Source organism: Oncorhynchus nerka, linkage group LG9a (genome assembly GCF_034236695.1).
Source record: "Oncorhynchus nerka isolate Pitt River linkage group LG9a, Oner_Uvic_2.0, whole genome shotgun sequence".
Classification (NCBI taxonomy): domain Eukaryota; kingdom Metazoa; phylum Chordata; class Actinopteri; order Salmoniformes; family Salmonidae; genus Oncorhynchus; species Oncorhynchus nerka.
In genome coordinates, this window is record NC_088404.1 from 48725674 (window position 1) to 48742434 (window position 16761).

The 16761-nt window shown below is 45.0% G+C and overlaps 1 protein-coding gene across 1 annotated transcript in view; it reads right to left on the reverse strand.

The window, feature by feature from the left end:
- The window catches only part of LOC115134451 (voltage-dependent calcium channel subunit alpha-2/delta-4), a 71018-nt gene that overhangs the window by 50414 nt on the left and 3843 nt on the right, over positions 1 to 16761 (reverse strand). The window contains exons 2-7 of the mRNA XM_029668431.2: positions 13862 to 13943; positions 12028 to 12144; positions 11757 to 11816; positions 11325 to 11487; positions 10922 to 11053; positions 10594 to 10654 (exon numbers count right to left, since the gene is read on the reverse strand). Coding sequence (XP_029524291.1) covers positions 10594 to 10654; positions 10922 to 11053; positions 11325 to 11487; positions 11757 to 11816; positions 12028 to 12144; positions 13862 to 13943 — 615 coding nt within the window. The remainder of the gene's footprint in view (positions 1 to 10593; positions 10655 to 10921; positions 11054 to 11324; positions 11488 to 11756; positions 11817 to 12027; positions 12145 to 13861; positions 13944 to 16761) is intronic.

Genomic DNA, 16761 nt, shown 5'->3' on the forward strand with positions numbered 1-16761 from the left:
CAGCTGCATTAAGTACTGCAGTGCATCTCCTCCTCATGGACTGCCCCAGATTTGCCAGTTCTTGCTGTGAGATGTTACCCCACTATTCCACCAAGGCACCTGCAAGTTCCCAGACATTTCTGGGGGAATGGCCCTAGCCCTCACCATCCGATCCAACAGGTCCCAGACGTGCTCAATGGGATTGAGATCCGGGCTCTTCGCTGGCCATGGCAGAACACTGACATTCCGGTCTTACAGGAAATCACACACAGATCGAGCAGTTTGGCTGGTGGCATTGTCATGCTGGAGGGTCATGACAGGATAAGCCTGCAGGAAGGTTGTCACATGAGGGAGGAGGATGTCTTCGCTGTAACATTGAGATGGTTGAGATTGCCTGCAATGACAACAAGCTCAGTCCGATGATGCTGTGACACACCGCCCCAGACCATGACGGACCCTCCACCTCCAAATCGATCCCGCTCCAGAGTATAGGCCTCGGTGTAATGCTAATTTATTCGACGATAAACGTGAATCTGACCATCTCCCCTGGTGAGACAGAACCGCGACTCGTCAGAGAAGAGCACTTTTTGCCAGTCTTATTTGACCCAGCGATGGTGGGTTTGTGCCCATATGCAAGGTTGTTGCTGGTGATGTCTGGTGAGGACCTGCCTTACAACAGGCCTACAAGCCCTCAGTCCAGCTTCTCTCAGCCTATTGCGGACAGTCTGAGCACTGATGGAGGGATTGTGCGTTCCTAGTGTAACTCGGGCAGTTGTTGTTGCCATCCTGGTCCTGTCCAGCAGGTGTGATGTTCCGATGTACCGATCCAGTGCAGGTGTTGTTACACGTGGTCTGCCACTGCGATGACCATCAGATGTCCGTCCTGTCTCTCTGTAGCGCTGTCTTAGGCGTCTCACAGTACGGACATTGCAATTTATTTCCCTGACCACATCTGCAGTCCTTATGCCTCCTTGCAGTAGGCGTAAGGCACTTTTACACAGATGAGCAGGGACGCTGGGCATCTTTCTTTTGGTGTTTTTCAGAGTCAATGGAAAGGCCTCATTAGTGTCCTAAGTTTTCATAACTGTGACCTTAATTGCCTACAGTAAGCTGTTACTGTCTTAACGACTGTTCCACAGGTGCATGTTCATTAACTGTATAATTAATGTTCATTGAACAAGCATGGGGAACAGTGTTTAAACTCCTTTACAATGAAGATCTGTGAAGTTTTTGGATGTTTTACAAATGACCTTTGAAAGACAGGGTCCTGAAAAAGGGACGTTTATTTTTTTGCTGAGTTTAAATGTACTTTTAATCTGTCTATTTGCATATTTCAAGATATGGCATATGAGGGTGCGGTGAAAGATCCAATGGGTTGTCGATAACTTTGAAAAAACATTTGCTTGAAAACTGTAACTCAAATAACCCTCCATCGTTAAGTCAGTGGATGAATCAAAAGGATTATTTTCTAAATATAGAAAAATGTGGGCTACAGAGAGAAGCAGAATAGTGCAGTTTGAAGCTATATGGCATGAAGTACTGCAAGCACAGGTGATGTGCAGGGAATGAGAAATTAGAACGTTTTATTGTGAGATGGCAGGATCATGTGGGTCTGAGCAATTGTGAGGTCATTAATGTTTGTTTGAATTTGTGTTTGTAAATGTTGAGTTGTCTATTGTTTTTGCCTATGTATGTTTTTGTCTAGTACAAAAATAAATATAAAATATTATTTCAAAAAATTTAATAATACAATTATGCGCTATAGCTGTCTATGATGAGTCATGTTTTGTAGCAATTATTGTGGCCTTTGTGTTTCGTCAATTGCACGATCATGCTAGCAGCTAGTAGATATGGTCTTCCTTGTTCAATAGAGGCATTGGACTTGTCTCAACAATGTTCCTATCTGCCAGGACACTGCAGGTTATGTTTCACAATATGGATCACTCCTATAGATTGGTATCCCTCCACGGCGGAAGGATACATACGAGGTGAGGATTTACAGATTTACTCCTGTGTACACTTGTGTCACGGCTGGGGTCCGCCCCTATATATAGACCCCCTGGCCGCGACACACGTTCTCTTTCATTTTCTCGGCGGAAGTCCATATGGTTTGAGGTATAAACTTCCTGAAGTTTGCTTGTTAAGTCACTGGTAAGTGTAATATCTTGCGTGGAATTATACTCACTGGCTGTTTGCATCTTGGAGCAGCTGGCCACATAGCCAGCCCCTTCTCTTGAGTTCTCCACTTGCTGTGTGTGGTTGATCTGTATCTTCCGCCTGTGGTTTATCATACTTGCATTTCGTTAGCATTACACTCTGCCTCCCATGAGTACCCGATCATGGACACCATGATAGCTGCCATGTTCCACCCGGACTGGGAGATCATAGGACAGAACCCGCAACTGAAGCCGGGACCCCCCAGAGTCTTTGATGCAGACTTAAAAGCCACACATGGCTCCCTCTGCTCTCTTGGCCGCCTTATCAACATGGCTATGCTGCTGCAGGCCTACCTGCAGACTCTGTTGCCCCGGCTGCAGGAGGGCAAAGTGGAGCTCCTCCGGGAAGCGATGGAGGTGTCTCGCCTGCTTTCGTCGCTCCAGAGGAATGTGCCCCGCACCAACGAACGGGCCATGGCGCAGGTGGTTACTTCTCTGGCTGGCCCAATCCCATCTGACAGCTGCTCTCCAGAGCACGTTAGCCACTCTCCCCATCACCCCAGGGCTGATGTTTGGCCCAGGGGTTGATTACATTCTGGAGCAGACTGATAAGTTTTGTAGGGACAAGCAGACCCTGAGACGGTTCATGCCGCCGCTTCAGGTCCAAGGCAGACGGACCGTCGCCACCCGCCTGCACCCGAACGACGGTGGGGTCCTTCTCCTACCCCATTGCATTGTGCTGAGGGACGACAGCGGGGAGGGGCACAGTGTGCGGGGGAGCAGCAACCTGTCAACCATCACCGCCATAGGGACGTGCCTGGGGGACCCAGGCGCTCGAGTCGCTAGAGGAGAAGCGGGCTATTGCAGGACCCCTGACACACCCTTCCCCGGCCTAGGCCACCTCTCCCAAAGTGGGAGGAGGGTGAGGAGGCCCCCTGAGTGTTGTCCATAATGCTTGAGGGGTACCGACTCCAATTCCGGTGCCAGCCCCCGTCCTTCAGGGGCTTTCATGTCACCATGGAGGCCAACCTCCTGAAGAAAACCCTGTGGCTGGAGAGCTTCTCACTCCTGGACAAGGGTGCCATCCGCAGGATCGAGACATCAGAATGGCTAGGTGGGTTCTACTCCACTTATTTTGTGGTCCCAAAAGAGATGGAGGATTTCGACCGATTCTGGACCTCCGCAACCTAAATGGGTACTTGAAGGTACTGAGGTTCCACATGCTGTCCCCAGACCACATGTTGCAGGCCGTACTCAGGGACCAGTGGTTTGTGACGCTGGACCTGAGGGATGCATACTTTCATGTTCCTGTTCACACAGCTCATTGGCAGTACCTCCGATTCGCTTTCGAAGGGACGGCTTACGAATTCATGATTCTTCCCCTAGGCCTCTCCTTGGCACCCCGCACACAAAGTGCGATGGACACTGTCCTGGGACCTCTCACATCCCGAGGATTGTCGATTCTCAATTACCTGGACGATTGGCTGATTTGTGCCCCGACCAGGACCCAGGTCCTGTCAGACAGAGACATGCTTCTGACCCACATCGGCGGGATGTGCATTACTGTTAAATAACAAGAAGCGTCATCTGACACCCACCCTGAGGGTGGCCTTCATTGGCATGGAACTGGACTCAGTCCTCGTGTGAGCACGCCTGCCCGCCAGAAGGGTTCAGGAGATCTTATCTTGTCTCGACCTCTTTTGGCAGAGGCGGGTGGTATCCGCCCTGACCTGTCAATGCCTGTTAGATTTGCTGATCGCGGCCTCGTTGTTGATTCCCCTAGGTCTGCTCCATCTCCAGCCTCTTCAATGGTGGTTCAACTCCCACCTGCTGCACCCGAAGCACCAGCTGCGGGTGACCGCCCAGTTCCTCAGGGCATTGTTGAGGTGGCACTGTCACTCCTTTCTCTCAGATGAGGTGGAGATGCTGAGGATGTGCCGCCGGGAGCTGGACAGCACACCGGGTCGGTGGGGGGTGTGACCAAGAGCAGGTCGGCCAGTGGCTGATGGCTACCCCCTTGGAGTGGAAGGCACATCAATACACTAGAGCTCCGAGCTGTACTGCTGGCCCTGCGATCTTTCCTTCCGCAACTGAAGGGAAGACATGTCCTGGTGAGAACGGAGAACACCACAGTGGTGGCTTACATCAACCATCAGGGTGGACTGAGGTCCCACCGCCTCCATCTTATGGCACGGGAGCTCTTTCTCTGGGCTCAGGGACGACTAGCGTCTCTACGTGCAGCGCACGTACCTGACATCCTGAATGTGGCAGCAGATATGCTCTCGAGGGAGGGCCCACCACCTTGGGACTGGAACCTACATCCCCAAGTGGTGCAGCATCTGTGGGACAAGTTCGGGAGGGCGCAGGTGGACCTGTTTGCCTCCCTGGACAATGCACGCTGCCCTCTGTGGAACTCCATGTCGGAGCCACCAGGGCCTCTGGGCTTGGATGCTCTGGCTAACGATTGGCCAGGGCTGGAGATTTATGCATTCCTTCCTCTTCTCCTGATCCAGGCCTTGCGAGACAGGATCAGGAGTATCGTCTGCTGCTTGTGGCCCCATACTGGTCCAGATGACCCTGATTCAGCCTTATCCTATCCCTGTTGTCTGGGACACCTTGGCAATGGCCCACGAGACCCGATCTGCTGTCTCAGGCCGGCAGAACTCTATGGCATCCGAGACCGCACTGCCTCAGTATGTGGGCTTGGCTGCTGAACGGCACCAAAGGTCCATGTTAGGACTACAGGAGGGCTTAATGAACACTATTCAGAGCACAATGTCACTGGCCACAACAGTGGCATACCAGTTGTTCTGGCGGTTGTTTTGCTCTTGGTGCACTGGTATTGAGGTTGTGCCCGAGTCATGCTGGGTGCAGCTGGTCCTCCAATACCTGCAGTCTCAATTCGATGAGGGTTTGGCAGCCTCTACACTGAGAGGGTATTATATCTGCCTGCCATGTGGGGGGGATGGACAGGCCAGTGGGATGCCATCCCTTGGTCTCCAGGTTTATGAAGGCGGTTCATCACCTGCGTCCAGCTAGGACTCGCTCAATGGTGAGCTGGGATCTGGATGTGGTCTTGGCAGCTTTGGCAAAGCCGCCTTTCAAACCGTTGGAGTCTGCCTCCTTGAATCACCTCTCTATGAAGGTGGCTTTCTTGGTTGTGATTACTTCCATGAAGAGGGTGGGTGAGCTCCATGCTCTTTCAGTAAGTTCTGAGTGCTACCGGATGGACCCGGGTGGGAGGAGTATATCCTGTTTGGGATAGGGGGCAGCATTTTCACGTTTGGATGAAAAGCATGCCCAGAGTAAACTGCCTGTGCATAATACTTGTATCTTTTATCAAAGTTTATTATGAGTATTTCTGTAAATTGATGTGGCTCTGTGCAAATTCACGGGATGTTTTGGAGGCAAAGCCAAATGTAAACGGAGGTTTTTGGATATAAATATGAACTTGATCGAACACAACATACATGTATTGTGTAACATGTTGTCCCGGGAGTGTCATCTGATGAAGAATATCAAAGGTTAGTGATTAATTTTATCTCTATTTCTGCTTTTTGTGACTCCTCTCTTTGGTTGGAAAATGGCTGTATGTTTTCTGTGACTAGTTGCTGACCTAACATGTTGTGCTTTCGCCAAAAAGGCTTTTTGAAATCGGACACTGTGGTTGGATTAAGGAGAAGTTTATCTTTAAAATGGTGTCTAATACTTGAATGTTTGAGAAATTTGAATTATGAGATTTCTGTTGATTGAATTTGGCACCCTGCAATTTCATTGGCTGTTGGCGAGGGGTCCCGCTAGCGGAACGGGGTTCCGGATACGGTCAGCGAGAACAACAGACCAGCTCTTTGTCTGCTATGGTGAGAGAGTCCTGGGAGCTGGGTTATCAAAACAGATGTTCTTTCGCTGGATCGTCGACACGATTACGACAGCACACTGGCTGGCTGGCTGGCAGGCCAGTGCTTGGTTCTGTGGTGGCACGAGGTGTGGCTGCGTCCTGGGCTTTACTGAGAGTTGTGCTCCTCCTGATATCTGTGCTGCGGCCAGCTGGGCTTCCTCTTGCACCTTTGCTTGGTAATATCCGGTAAATGTGGCACTTCCCTCTGCGGTTGATTCGGCGGTCCTGGGTGCCCCCCCTTTCTGGGGATTGTGCCGGGACCCCCCTTCCACATTGACGGCCCCTGCGTCTTATCCGCTGGCTGGCCAGGTCCCTCTAGCATCGACTAAATCTGGTATGGGTATACCAATATATTGGAGTGATCCAATATAGTGAAACATAACAAAGGTTACATATGTAACCACGGTTATGTGAGCTATATGGATCACTCCAATCCTCTACAGTGCTAGAGGTGCCTCAAAAATTATGTAGAGATCGTGTGTTGCGACCTTGGGGTCTATATATAGGGGCGGACCTCAGCTGTGACACAGGTGTACACGGGAGTAAATCTTTAAATCCTCACCTCAGATTCATCCCTCTGCCAGGGAGTGATACCAAAATCAAATCAAATCAAATTTATGTGTCACATACACATGGTTAGCAGATGTTAATGCGAGTGTAGCGAAATGCTTGTATATATTGGAGTGATCCATATAGCTCACATAACTGTGGTTACATATGTAACCTTCTATATCTAGGTTCACTATTTTCCCCTGGCTTTGTAAAGACTGCAGCCCTACTTCCTTGTTTCCACCGTTGAAGGCAGGCTTTAGTAGTTTACAGGTTCACAGAAGCTTGCTAAATAATGAGCTACAATGGCTGCTTCTGATGATTCCTCTTTCCAAGAAGAGCTGGAGGAACAAAACGTTTTTTTATGTTATTTTACATAGTAACATACAGCCCTATTTATTTGAGCCGGTATACACTTAAGAGGAGTTGAGAACACAAGAAAAATAATTGCGAGACCAGCAAGCAGCGGCAGCAGCCTAGACCAGATAGACCAGCACTCAGGCGAGCAAATGACAAATTAGTAAGTTGTTTTGCTGTCAGTAGCTAGCCAACAATATGAGTTCTCTTTTTACATAAGGCAGTGTTGTTCAGTACAGCACAATTTGGTGATCGATTCGGCCATAACGGGGCTTGCTAGTACCTCTAAAAGGCAAGCTAGCCAAGTTTAGCTAGCTAGCTGTGTATTTGCTATATCTAAAATATACTGTACTACAGTCTGTAGTCTAACGTTATAGCTAGCTAGCCTCAGTGCCTTTTCATTTGGAGCAAAACTGGAGAATTGTTTTGATTATGATGGCGGAGAGTACAGGAATGACTTTGTCTTCATGACTTATATCAGTCTTGGAGTTAACAATACCTGTGTGTTGTAGCTAGCTAGCTAACATGTGTCTGTGAGATGTCTCATATTCTACACCATGCTGCTACAGTACAGAGAGTACACAACGATTGCCCATGAATGTGTAACTAAGTTTTAGTCTTTCTCTCACAGACAATACCGTTTGATAAAAAGAAGTTGACTCTCAAGAGGCGGTGTGAAAGGTCCCATAACAGCAATCTCTCCTTGTATAAAAGTGACTCCGAACTCACGGCACTACCCAAACACACCATATGCAAGTATTCCTTTTGTAGAACTGTTGAATTTATTATAAGCGTTAGTAGTATATTTTTCTTATGCTGTATATATGTCATACATTGCCATAACTGTTCCTGGATCCTGCTGTGTAAACAAGCGGGTCTCCAGAAAAAATATAAGGCATGTCTACTTATTTGCTATATTGACAGACTAATCTATTTTTATTGAAACATGTTTACTTGCCAACAAAGTTTAAATGAAACACCAACTCCCTGCATTATTTGTTTTAGCAGTCAGACTGAAGCTAGTTGATTTTGGAACACTTCACATGTGACATTTCACAACTAAAATCATGTGAAAACATTTTAAAAAATACATATTTTTAAAGACATCACGTATAACATTTCACACGTGAAACATGCTTTTGGAGCACTTCACATTTGATCAAATGTGCAATTCCATGTGTTATCACTGTTAAGCTAAAATATTTCCCTACCTGGGAATTTACCACACAACCGCTGGATTTGAGGTACGCTAATCCTTCTGCTCTTTCACATAGTTTGTAGCGTTCCCCTAAACATTCCTTACCTACAATACATCTCTGCATTGCCATCTGCAATTTAATTGACTTATATCAGCAATTTGAGGGTTTTCTGTATAGTTCAGTAATGTTGATTAATGTTGATAAATTATTTAGTTTTAATGTTACTGCTGAATCAATATGATAAATATATTTGTTTTTCTTACGTCTATTTTTAGCAAAGAAATTTACTTTGAAGTTCCAAGTGTAGGAATACAGGTGAAATCTGTTACTGACACAGGCATGATGGCGTAGCAGGAAGATCATAATGCAGTGAACCAAGAGGTTATGAGTTAAAATCCCAGATAAAAACATGTTGAATCATAATAATTACTGTATAAATAAACATACACAATGCAGTCATGTACAGTGCATTTGGAAAGTATTCAGACCCCTTGACTTCTTCCACTTTTTGTTACGTTACAGCCTTATTCTAAAATGGATTAAAAAAAAAGTAAAATACTTCATCAATCCACAATCAATACCCCGTAATGAAAGGCATAAACAGGTTTTTTGTTATTTTGGCAAATGTATAAAAAAATGACATAATGAAATAACACATTAAGAGAAGTACTGTGTTGATGCACCTTAGGCAGAGATTACAGCCTAGAGTCTTCTTGGGTATGAAGCTACAAGCTTGGCACACATGTATTTGGGGAGTATCTCCAACTCTTCTCTGCAGATCCACTCAAGCTCTGTCAACTTGGATGGGAAGCGTCACTGCAAAGCTATTTTCAGGTCTCTACAGAGATGTTCGAATGGGTTCAAGTCTGGACTCTGGCTGGGCCACTGAGACTTGTCCCAAAGCCACTTCTGCGTTGTCTTGGCTGTGTACTTAGGGTCGTTGTCCTGTTGAAAGGTGAACATTCGCCCCAGTTTGAGGTCTTGAGTGCTCTAGAGCAGGTTTTCATCAAGGATCTCTCTGTACTTTGCTCCGTTTATACTTCCCCCAATCCTGACTAGTCTCCCAGTCCCTGCCGCTGAAAAACATCCCCACAGCATGATGCTGCCATTAGCATGCATTACCGTAGGGATGGTGCTAGGTCTCTTCCAGATGTGACGCTTGGCAATGAGTTCAATCTTTGTTTCATCAGACCAGAGAATCTTGTTTCTTATGGTCTGAGTCCTTTAAGTGCCTGTTGGTAAACTCCAAGCGGGCTGTCATGTGCCTTTTACTAAGGAGTGACTTCCGTCTGGTCACTCTACCATAAAGATCTTATTGCTGGAGTGCTGCAGAGAAGGTTCTCTCATCTCCACAGAGGAACTCTGGAGCTCTGTCAGAGTGACCATCGGGTTCTTTGTCACCTCCCTGACGAAGGCCCTTCTCTCCCGATTGCTCAGTTTGGCCGGGCGGCCAGCTCTAGGAAGAGTCTTGGTGTTTCCAAACTTCTTTCATTTAAGAATGATGGAGGCCACTGTGTACTTTGGGGACCTTCAATTCTGCAGAAATGTTTTGGTACCCTTCCCCAGATCAGTGCCTTGACACAATCCTGTCTCGGCGCTCTACAGACAATTCCTTTGACCTCATGGCTTGGTTTTTTGCTCTGACATGCACTGTCAACTGCGGGACCTTATATAGACAGGTGTGTGCATTTCCAAATCATGTCCATTCAATTGAATTTACTACAGGTGGACTCCAATCAATTTGTAAAAACATCTCAGGGATGATCAGTGGAAACATAATGCACCTGAGCTCAATTTTGAGTCTCATATTGTGTGCAGAATGATGAGGAGAGAAAAATGATTTAATACATGTTAGAAGAAGGCTGTAACGTAACAAAATGTGGAAAAAGTCAAGGGGTTTGAATCCTTTCTGAAAGCACTGTATGTCAAATATGTAAGTTGGAAACACTATGTTTGAACCACTGTGTGTGTGTGTGTAATCACATCTAATTTTTGTTTGCAGGGCATCACATGTGAAACTTCATATGAAATATCATCACAAGCATTTCAAAAACACATGGTTTCACATGTAAAATCCACATGAAACTTCATGTGAAATATCATCACGCGCGAAGTGTTCCAGAAACACATGTTTTCACATGATTTCACATGTGAAAATCCACATGTGAAACTATCACTGTGAAATATCACATGTGAAATGTTCCAAAAACACATGGTTTCACATGATTTCACATGTGCAAAACAATAATGTTTTCACAATAATCACAATAATGTGATTTTCAACATGTGAAATCATGTGTTGTTTCCGTAAGGGGAGTCTAAGGGTATAAGAGGTCACAGTATTAGTGTCTTAACTCTTACTCTTACTCTTGTCACCTTGATACCTGTCAGTTTCCTACTCTGGTCAAGGTCAAGGCCACCCTAGACACTACTAAATGCAGAGATAGTAGCTTACCAGTTACGGTTTCTGCAGTCAAAAGCAGCCACACCATTTGAATCTGGAGTCCATTTGATACCTGTATAAATGACACAGTCACACAATCTCCACAGTCAGCAAACATCATGGCATCCATTTAAATTCTACAACACCACTGCAATTTACATCATAAGAGTGTTGACATGATTTATGTATACTAGTATGTTTTTATGTTTTGCTGTGCTATCTTTTCTGAAATGTTCTATTCTAGATTTAAACATAATTCTGTGCTGATTTATGCTATCAGTTGTATGGAGCTGTGGGCGTATGACATCAGCATTGTGTGGGCATCTGCCTCGTCCTTTACCAGGGTAGATTCTGAAGAAACCCGAGGAGCTGCCAAAGTACTGCCAGGTGAGGGTGGGGTCTTTCTTGAAGTTATTGGCGAACACGTCATTCAAAGCTTCCGACATGTAGATTCCATTGAGGATGTAGGGATCTTTACACAGGGGAGATAGAGAGCGCAGCAAATGAGTGAGATGGAAAGTGTAACATCACATATAGCAATACCTTTCACTTTAAAGGTGGACTACGCCACACCTAATCCAATGTTCTGACATGCTAATCTCCCGTTGAATTCAATGTGTGATTTATGTAAAACATATGTGTTATGTGCATATATAAATGAGGATTTGCATCCAAGGGCATCAAGTGAGGATTTGGATCCAAGGGCCTGCAAATGGCCTGTTTCAACTTCGCCACACACACACCTTTGTTGTAGACATTGGTGGGGACCTGTATGTCACTCTGCATTGTGTTGACTGGGATGTTGTTGAAATGCTCATTCTCCTCCAGAGGAAACTCCCCACCCAGCTCTATGAAGTTACCATCGTCATCCATTGTGTTCACCAGCATGGAGTTATAGTAGTCAAACTGGAGAAGGAAGAAGCACGAGGTAGGTGGAAGAGTTGCATTCAAATTCATCAAGTGTGATTGGAAGTCGAGTAAGTTAGCAGTGTATATTCTATCAGAAACGAGCTTCTTCTCATGGCATTGTGTGTTTTTGTGGTCATCAACATGTGCATGATAGTTAGATATTTCATTATCTCTATTGTGGTACTGTAGAACAGCTTTCTGATACTCATAGTAGCATTACTTTGATAAATCTGAGACCTCACATTCCCACAGACAGAATGACAAACCCGTAGAGTTTTGTTGAACTCGTGGTACAAATCTGCATCCTCCGCAGACTCAGCCAACCGCTGAGGAGAAAATAAAGATATATTAATTTAAAGAAGTTTTGCAAACCACAAGCCCAACCACAATACTCATGGTTAAAGTTCGGGGGGTGGCTACTCTCATATTGCAAAGAGTATATAACAGCAGGGGACATCAACTGATGGTCCAATGGCAAATTCTGGTTTGCGAGGGGATCTAACGTGTGTGATGCTTGTATCTGACCTTTGTACTCACCTTAACGGACTTCATCTTGGACCCCAGCATTCTCTCTATGTCCTCTGAAAAGTCCCTCACTTGGGCTCTCCCATCGATGTCCACTATCTTGATAATGGACTCTACATCTCTGAATTTCTGAAAAGAACAAGGGAGATGTTCAACCATGTCTGTAAGTTTGTCTGATATGTCATATCTGGTTTGGTTATTTGTACAGGAAATGAAATTCAGCTCCAATTGCAGCATTGCCATGCTAACGTGGCACGTATCATTCTCTCTTGGGCCTGATTGATTCAGAGAGCTAAGTGTGAGCCATTAGGTAAAGCCATTTGAAGACGAAACAGAGCTCTCTGACTTTACTTGTATCTTAATTACTCGATTAAGGCACTCACTAATCCTAATTAATCCAAGCAAGCCATATACTGAAGGGTGAAAGCGTCATACTGTGTATTCTGAAGCTATTAGAGGAGTCATGACTGAATAGCTCTGTTGGGGAGAGAGTTCAGCTATGCTAGATACAGGTATTTTTCCTCTGGCAATTCACAGGGACAATGAGTACACAATGGTCATCATAATGTCAGGAATATCACATATTGAGGTAGATCCAGTACGTAGCATAGACTACATCAGCATACCATAAAATAGTAGTTGAAAATGTACATTTAATTATTATAACTAAGAGTAGAGACAAGCAAACAAACTAAATAGTAAAGACAAGATTGGGACGTGACCATCTGAAACAAGTACAGGAGGACACAACATCCTGATTATCATTATGGTAAAGAGTTCCTGGTTCCTACATTATATTAGTGTGATCGCATTTGTAGCCTAGCTGCTCTGTACCATGTGTGTCTTTGTCTGCTGCCCTGGGCCACTAGCTGTGCCAAGTATCTCCCTTCCCTTGACTCCACTCCAGTCCACTCTACTCTACAAAAAAAATGAGGGTTCCTCAAGGGTTCTTTGGGAAGGGTGATGTTTTTATGTGGAACCATAGCATACCTTTGATGGTTCTTTGTAGTTCAAGAAAGCATTCTTTCCTCTTTTAGTGATAATTCAAATGTAGGGACAGCAGCTCATTCGAATATTTTGGGGAATGGTTTGGGCACAACTTTTTTTGTTCAACGGTGAGTGAGAGTGTCATTACAGTTTATGTAATCTGTGGTGTTGTGCAATTGCATGGTATGTATGACTACGACCAGTGAGGGTGTCTTATGAAAGATGTATGCCCTTGTGTCTATTGAAAACAGTTGACTAAGTCTGTAGTTCTCAATTCTCTCCTCAGGGACCCCCAGCTGTGCCAGAGCTAGCACACCTGATTCAACTTGTTAATAAACACAATGAATCCACTGGCATTTTAAGAATATAATATGGTTACTAATCCAGACTAACTTTTGAGATTGAAAAATGTTCTTTATAGAACCATTCTCCATAAAAGGTTCTATAAGGTTCTATAAAGAACCATGTATAAATAACATTTTTGGGTGCTACATAGAACCTTTTATTAATGGTTCTTTATATAACCTTGGGAAAAGGTTCTTTATAGCACCATACAGGTTCCATTTGGAACCTTCAGAAAAACAACCTTCTGCTATGGTTACCAACCAAATAAGCCTTATTTGGAACTATATAATTTAGAACCATTTGTTTTTAGTGTGTGGCGTTAGAAGATAATATGGTGCTCCACATGAGATTATACATGTGATGAGACAAGGAAAGTATGGGGAAGATGGTGATCAGTGGGTTGAAATGGCAGAGAATATGTGTGGTAAGTGGAGCTGTTTCTGTCCTATGGTTGATGTTAATTCGGTCGCATTCTCGTTTAGGGATCAAACCCCAAATAAAACCCATATTTTACCTTTTGCAGAATGTTAGCTCCCGAATATCTTGTGGTAGCCTCGCGTAGTTGCACTGAAAGGACATTTGCCCAATCTTGGACCCTGAGAGAGAGAGAGATAGAGAGAGAGAGAGAGAGAGAGAGAGAGGTGATGGATAGTGAGGGATGATAGATAATCTATCATCCTGTCCATGACAGAATATAATCATCAAGATTTTGGCCTTGCTGTCTACGTGACACTCAAAACCCAGACTGGACCCATGTGCCAAAAAAGGCCATGAATATCACAACTGTAATGCCAAATTTGTTTAATCTGTCCATAGTTGATGTAGGTGCCCCTCAAGCACATGATTGGATTTTAAGCATAGCAGCGGGATGCTGAGAAATATGTTTTGCCCCCGCTACAGACGGCTACATCGGTCTGCTAATAGTAGTAAAGTAAAGGCCCAGTGCACTACTTCTGTTTTATTAATTTTCTATTCAGATTTTTCAGGGGGTGCTGCAGCTCCCTAAGCACCCCTACTTCCCGCGGCTATGATTTTAAGGCACCTATAGAACTCTCTCTTTATATGTCAACAGACAGACTACCAATGTGGTGTTGTATGGAAATCAAATGGAATGAGGCGTAATGCTATTTGTTTGCTCCTCCCGACCTCATTAAAAAGAATGCCGCAGAGGGAGATGCATGCCGTTTTACGATCCTGTAACCAATTGTGCTATTGTGTATGTTTTGTTGTGTTATTTGTAACTTGTTTTGTACATAATGTTTCTGCCACCGTGTCTTATGACCGAAAAGAGCTTCTAGATATCAGGACAGTGATGACTCACCGCGTACTGGACTAGTACTTTTTCTTCAACGATTCGGACAGGAAGGATTTACTTCAGATGCCCGACAAGGCCCTCAGCCCCGTCATTCGCAGGAGAAAGAGACAGAGGTATTGGGGACGAAGGTCCGGGTGCCTTGGAAGGATCCAACGCCGAGAGGGTAATCTACCTTTACCTTCAGTCCTATTAGCCAACGCACAATCAATCGATAATGAAATAGACGAACTACAATCATGTATATCCTACCAACGGGACATTATAAACTGTAACATCTTATGTGTCCCCGAGTCGTGGCTGAACGGTGACATGAATAACATACAGCTTTTGGGTTTTAAGCTTTTCGAGCAGGATAGAACAACGGCCTCTGGTAAGACAAGGGGTGGCTGTCTATATATGTTTGTAAACAACAGCTGGTGCACGAAATCTAAAAAAGTCTCAAGGTTTTCTCACCTGAGGTAGAGTATCTCAAGATAAGCTGTAGAACACACTATTTCCCAAGAGAGTTTTTAGATGTATTTTTGGTAGCTGTCTATATACCACCACAAACCGATGATGGCACTAAGCTCGAACTCAATGAGCTGTATACGGCCATAAGCAAACAGGAAAATACTCATCCAGAGGTGGCGCTCCTAGTGTACGGGGACTTTAATGCAGGGAAACTCAAATCCGTTTTACCTAATTTCTACCAGCATGTTAAATGTGCAACTAGAGGGAAAAAACTCTAGACCACCTTCACTCCACACACAGAGATGCGTACAAAGCTCTCCCTCGCCCTCCATTTGGCAAATCTGACGATAATTCTATCCCCTCTGCTTACAAGCAAAAACTAAAGCAGGAAGCACCAGTGACTTGGTCAGTAAGAAATTGCTCAGACGAAGCAGATGCTAAGCTACAGGACTGTTTTGCTAGCACAGACTGGAATATGTCCTGTGATTCTTCCGATGGCATTGAGGAGTACACCACATCAGTCTCTGGCTTTATCAATAAGTGCATCGAGGACATCGTCCCCACAGTGACTGAATGTACATACCCCAACCAGAAGCCATGGATTACAGGCAACATCCACACTGAGCTGCTGCTTTCAAGGAGCGGGACTCTAACCCGGAAGCTTATAAGAAATTCCGCTATGCCCTCCGACAAATAATCTAACAGGAAAAGTGTCAATACAGGACTAATATTGAATTGTACAACACCGGCTCCGATGCTCGTCGTATGTGTCAGGGCTTGCAAACTATTACAGACTACAAAGAGAATCACAGCCGTGAGCTGCCCAGTGACACAAGCCTATCATACAAGCTAAATTACTTCTATGCTCGCTTCGAGGCAAGTAACACTGAAGTATACATGAGAGCATCAGCTGTTCTGGATGACTGTGTGATCACGTTCTCCGTAGCCGATGTGAGTAAGACTTTTTAAACAGGTCAACATTCACAAGGCCGCGGGACCAGACGGATTACAAGGGCGTGTACTCCGAGCATGGCTTGACCAACTGGCAAGTGTAATCATTGACATTTTCAACCTGTCCCTGACTGAGTCTGTAATACCAACATGTTTCAAGCAGACCACCATAGTCCCTTTTCCCAAGAACACTAAGGTAACCTGCCTAAATTACTACCAACGCATAGTACTCACGTCTGTAGCCATGAAGTGCTTTGAAAGGCTGGTCATGGCTCACATCAACACCATTATCCCAGAAACCCTAGAGCCACTGCAATTTGCATACCGCTCCAACAGATCTACAGATGATGCAATCTCTATTGCACTCAACACTTCTATTTCCCACCTGGACAAAAGGAACACCTATGTGGGAATGCTATTCATTGACCACAGCTCAGCGTTCAACACCATATTGCCCTCAACTCCATATTGCCCTCAACTCTCAACACTAAGCTAAGAACCCTGGGACTAAACACCTCCCTCTGCAACTGGATCCTGGACTTCCTGATGGGCCACCCCCAGGTGGTAAGGGTACGTAACAATGCATCCGCCAACTGTTTGTTTGGTAAGTTAGTCTAGTGGCCAGCTAGGCCGAATTAGACCTTGATTAGACCCCCATTGACTTTCTAGTCAGTCTCACTCAGATATCATATTAAAAT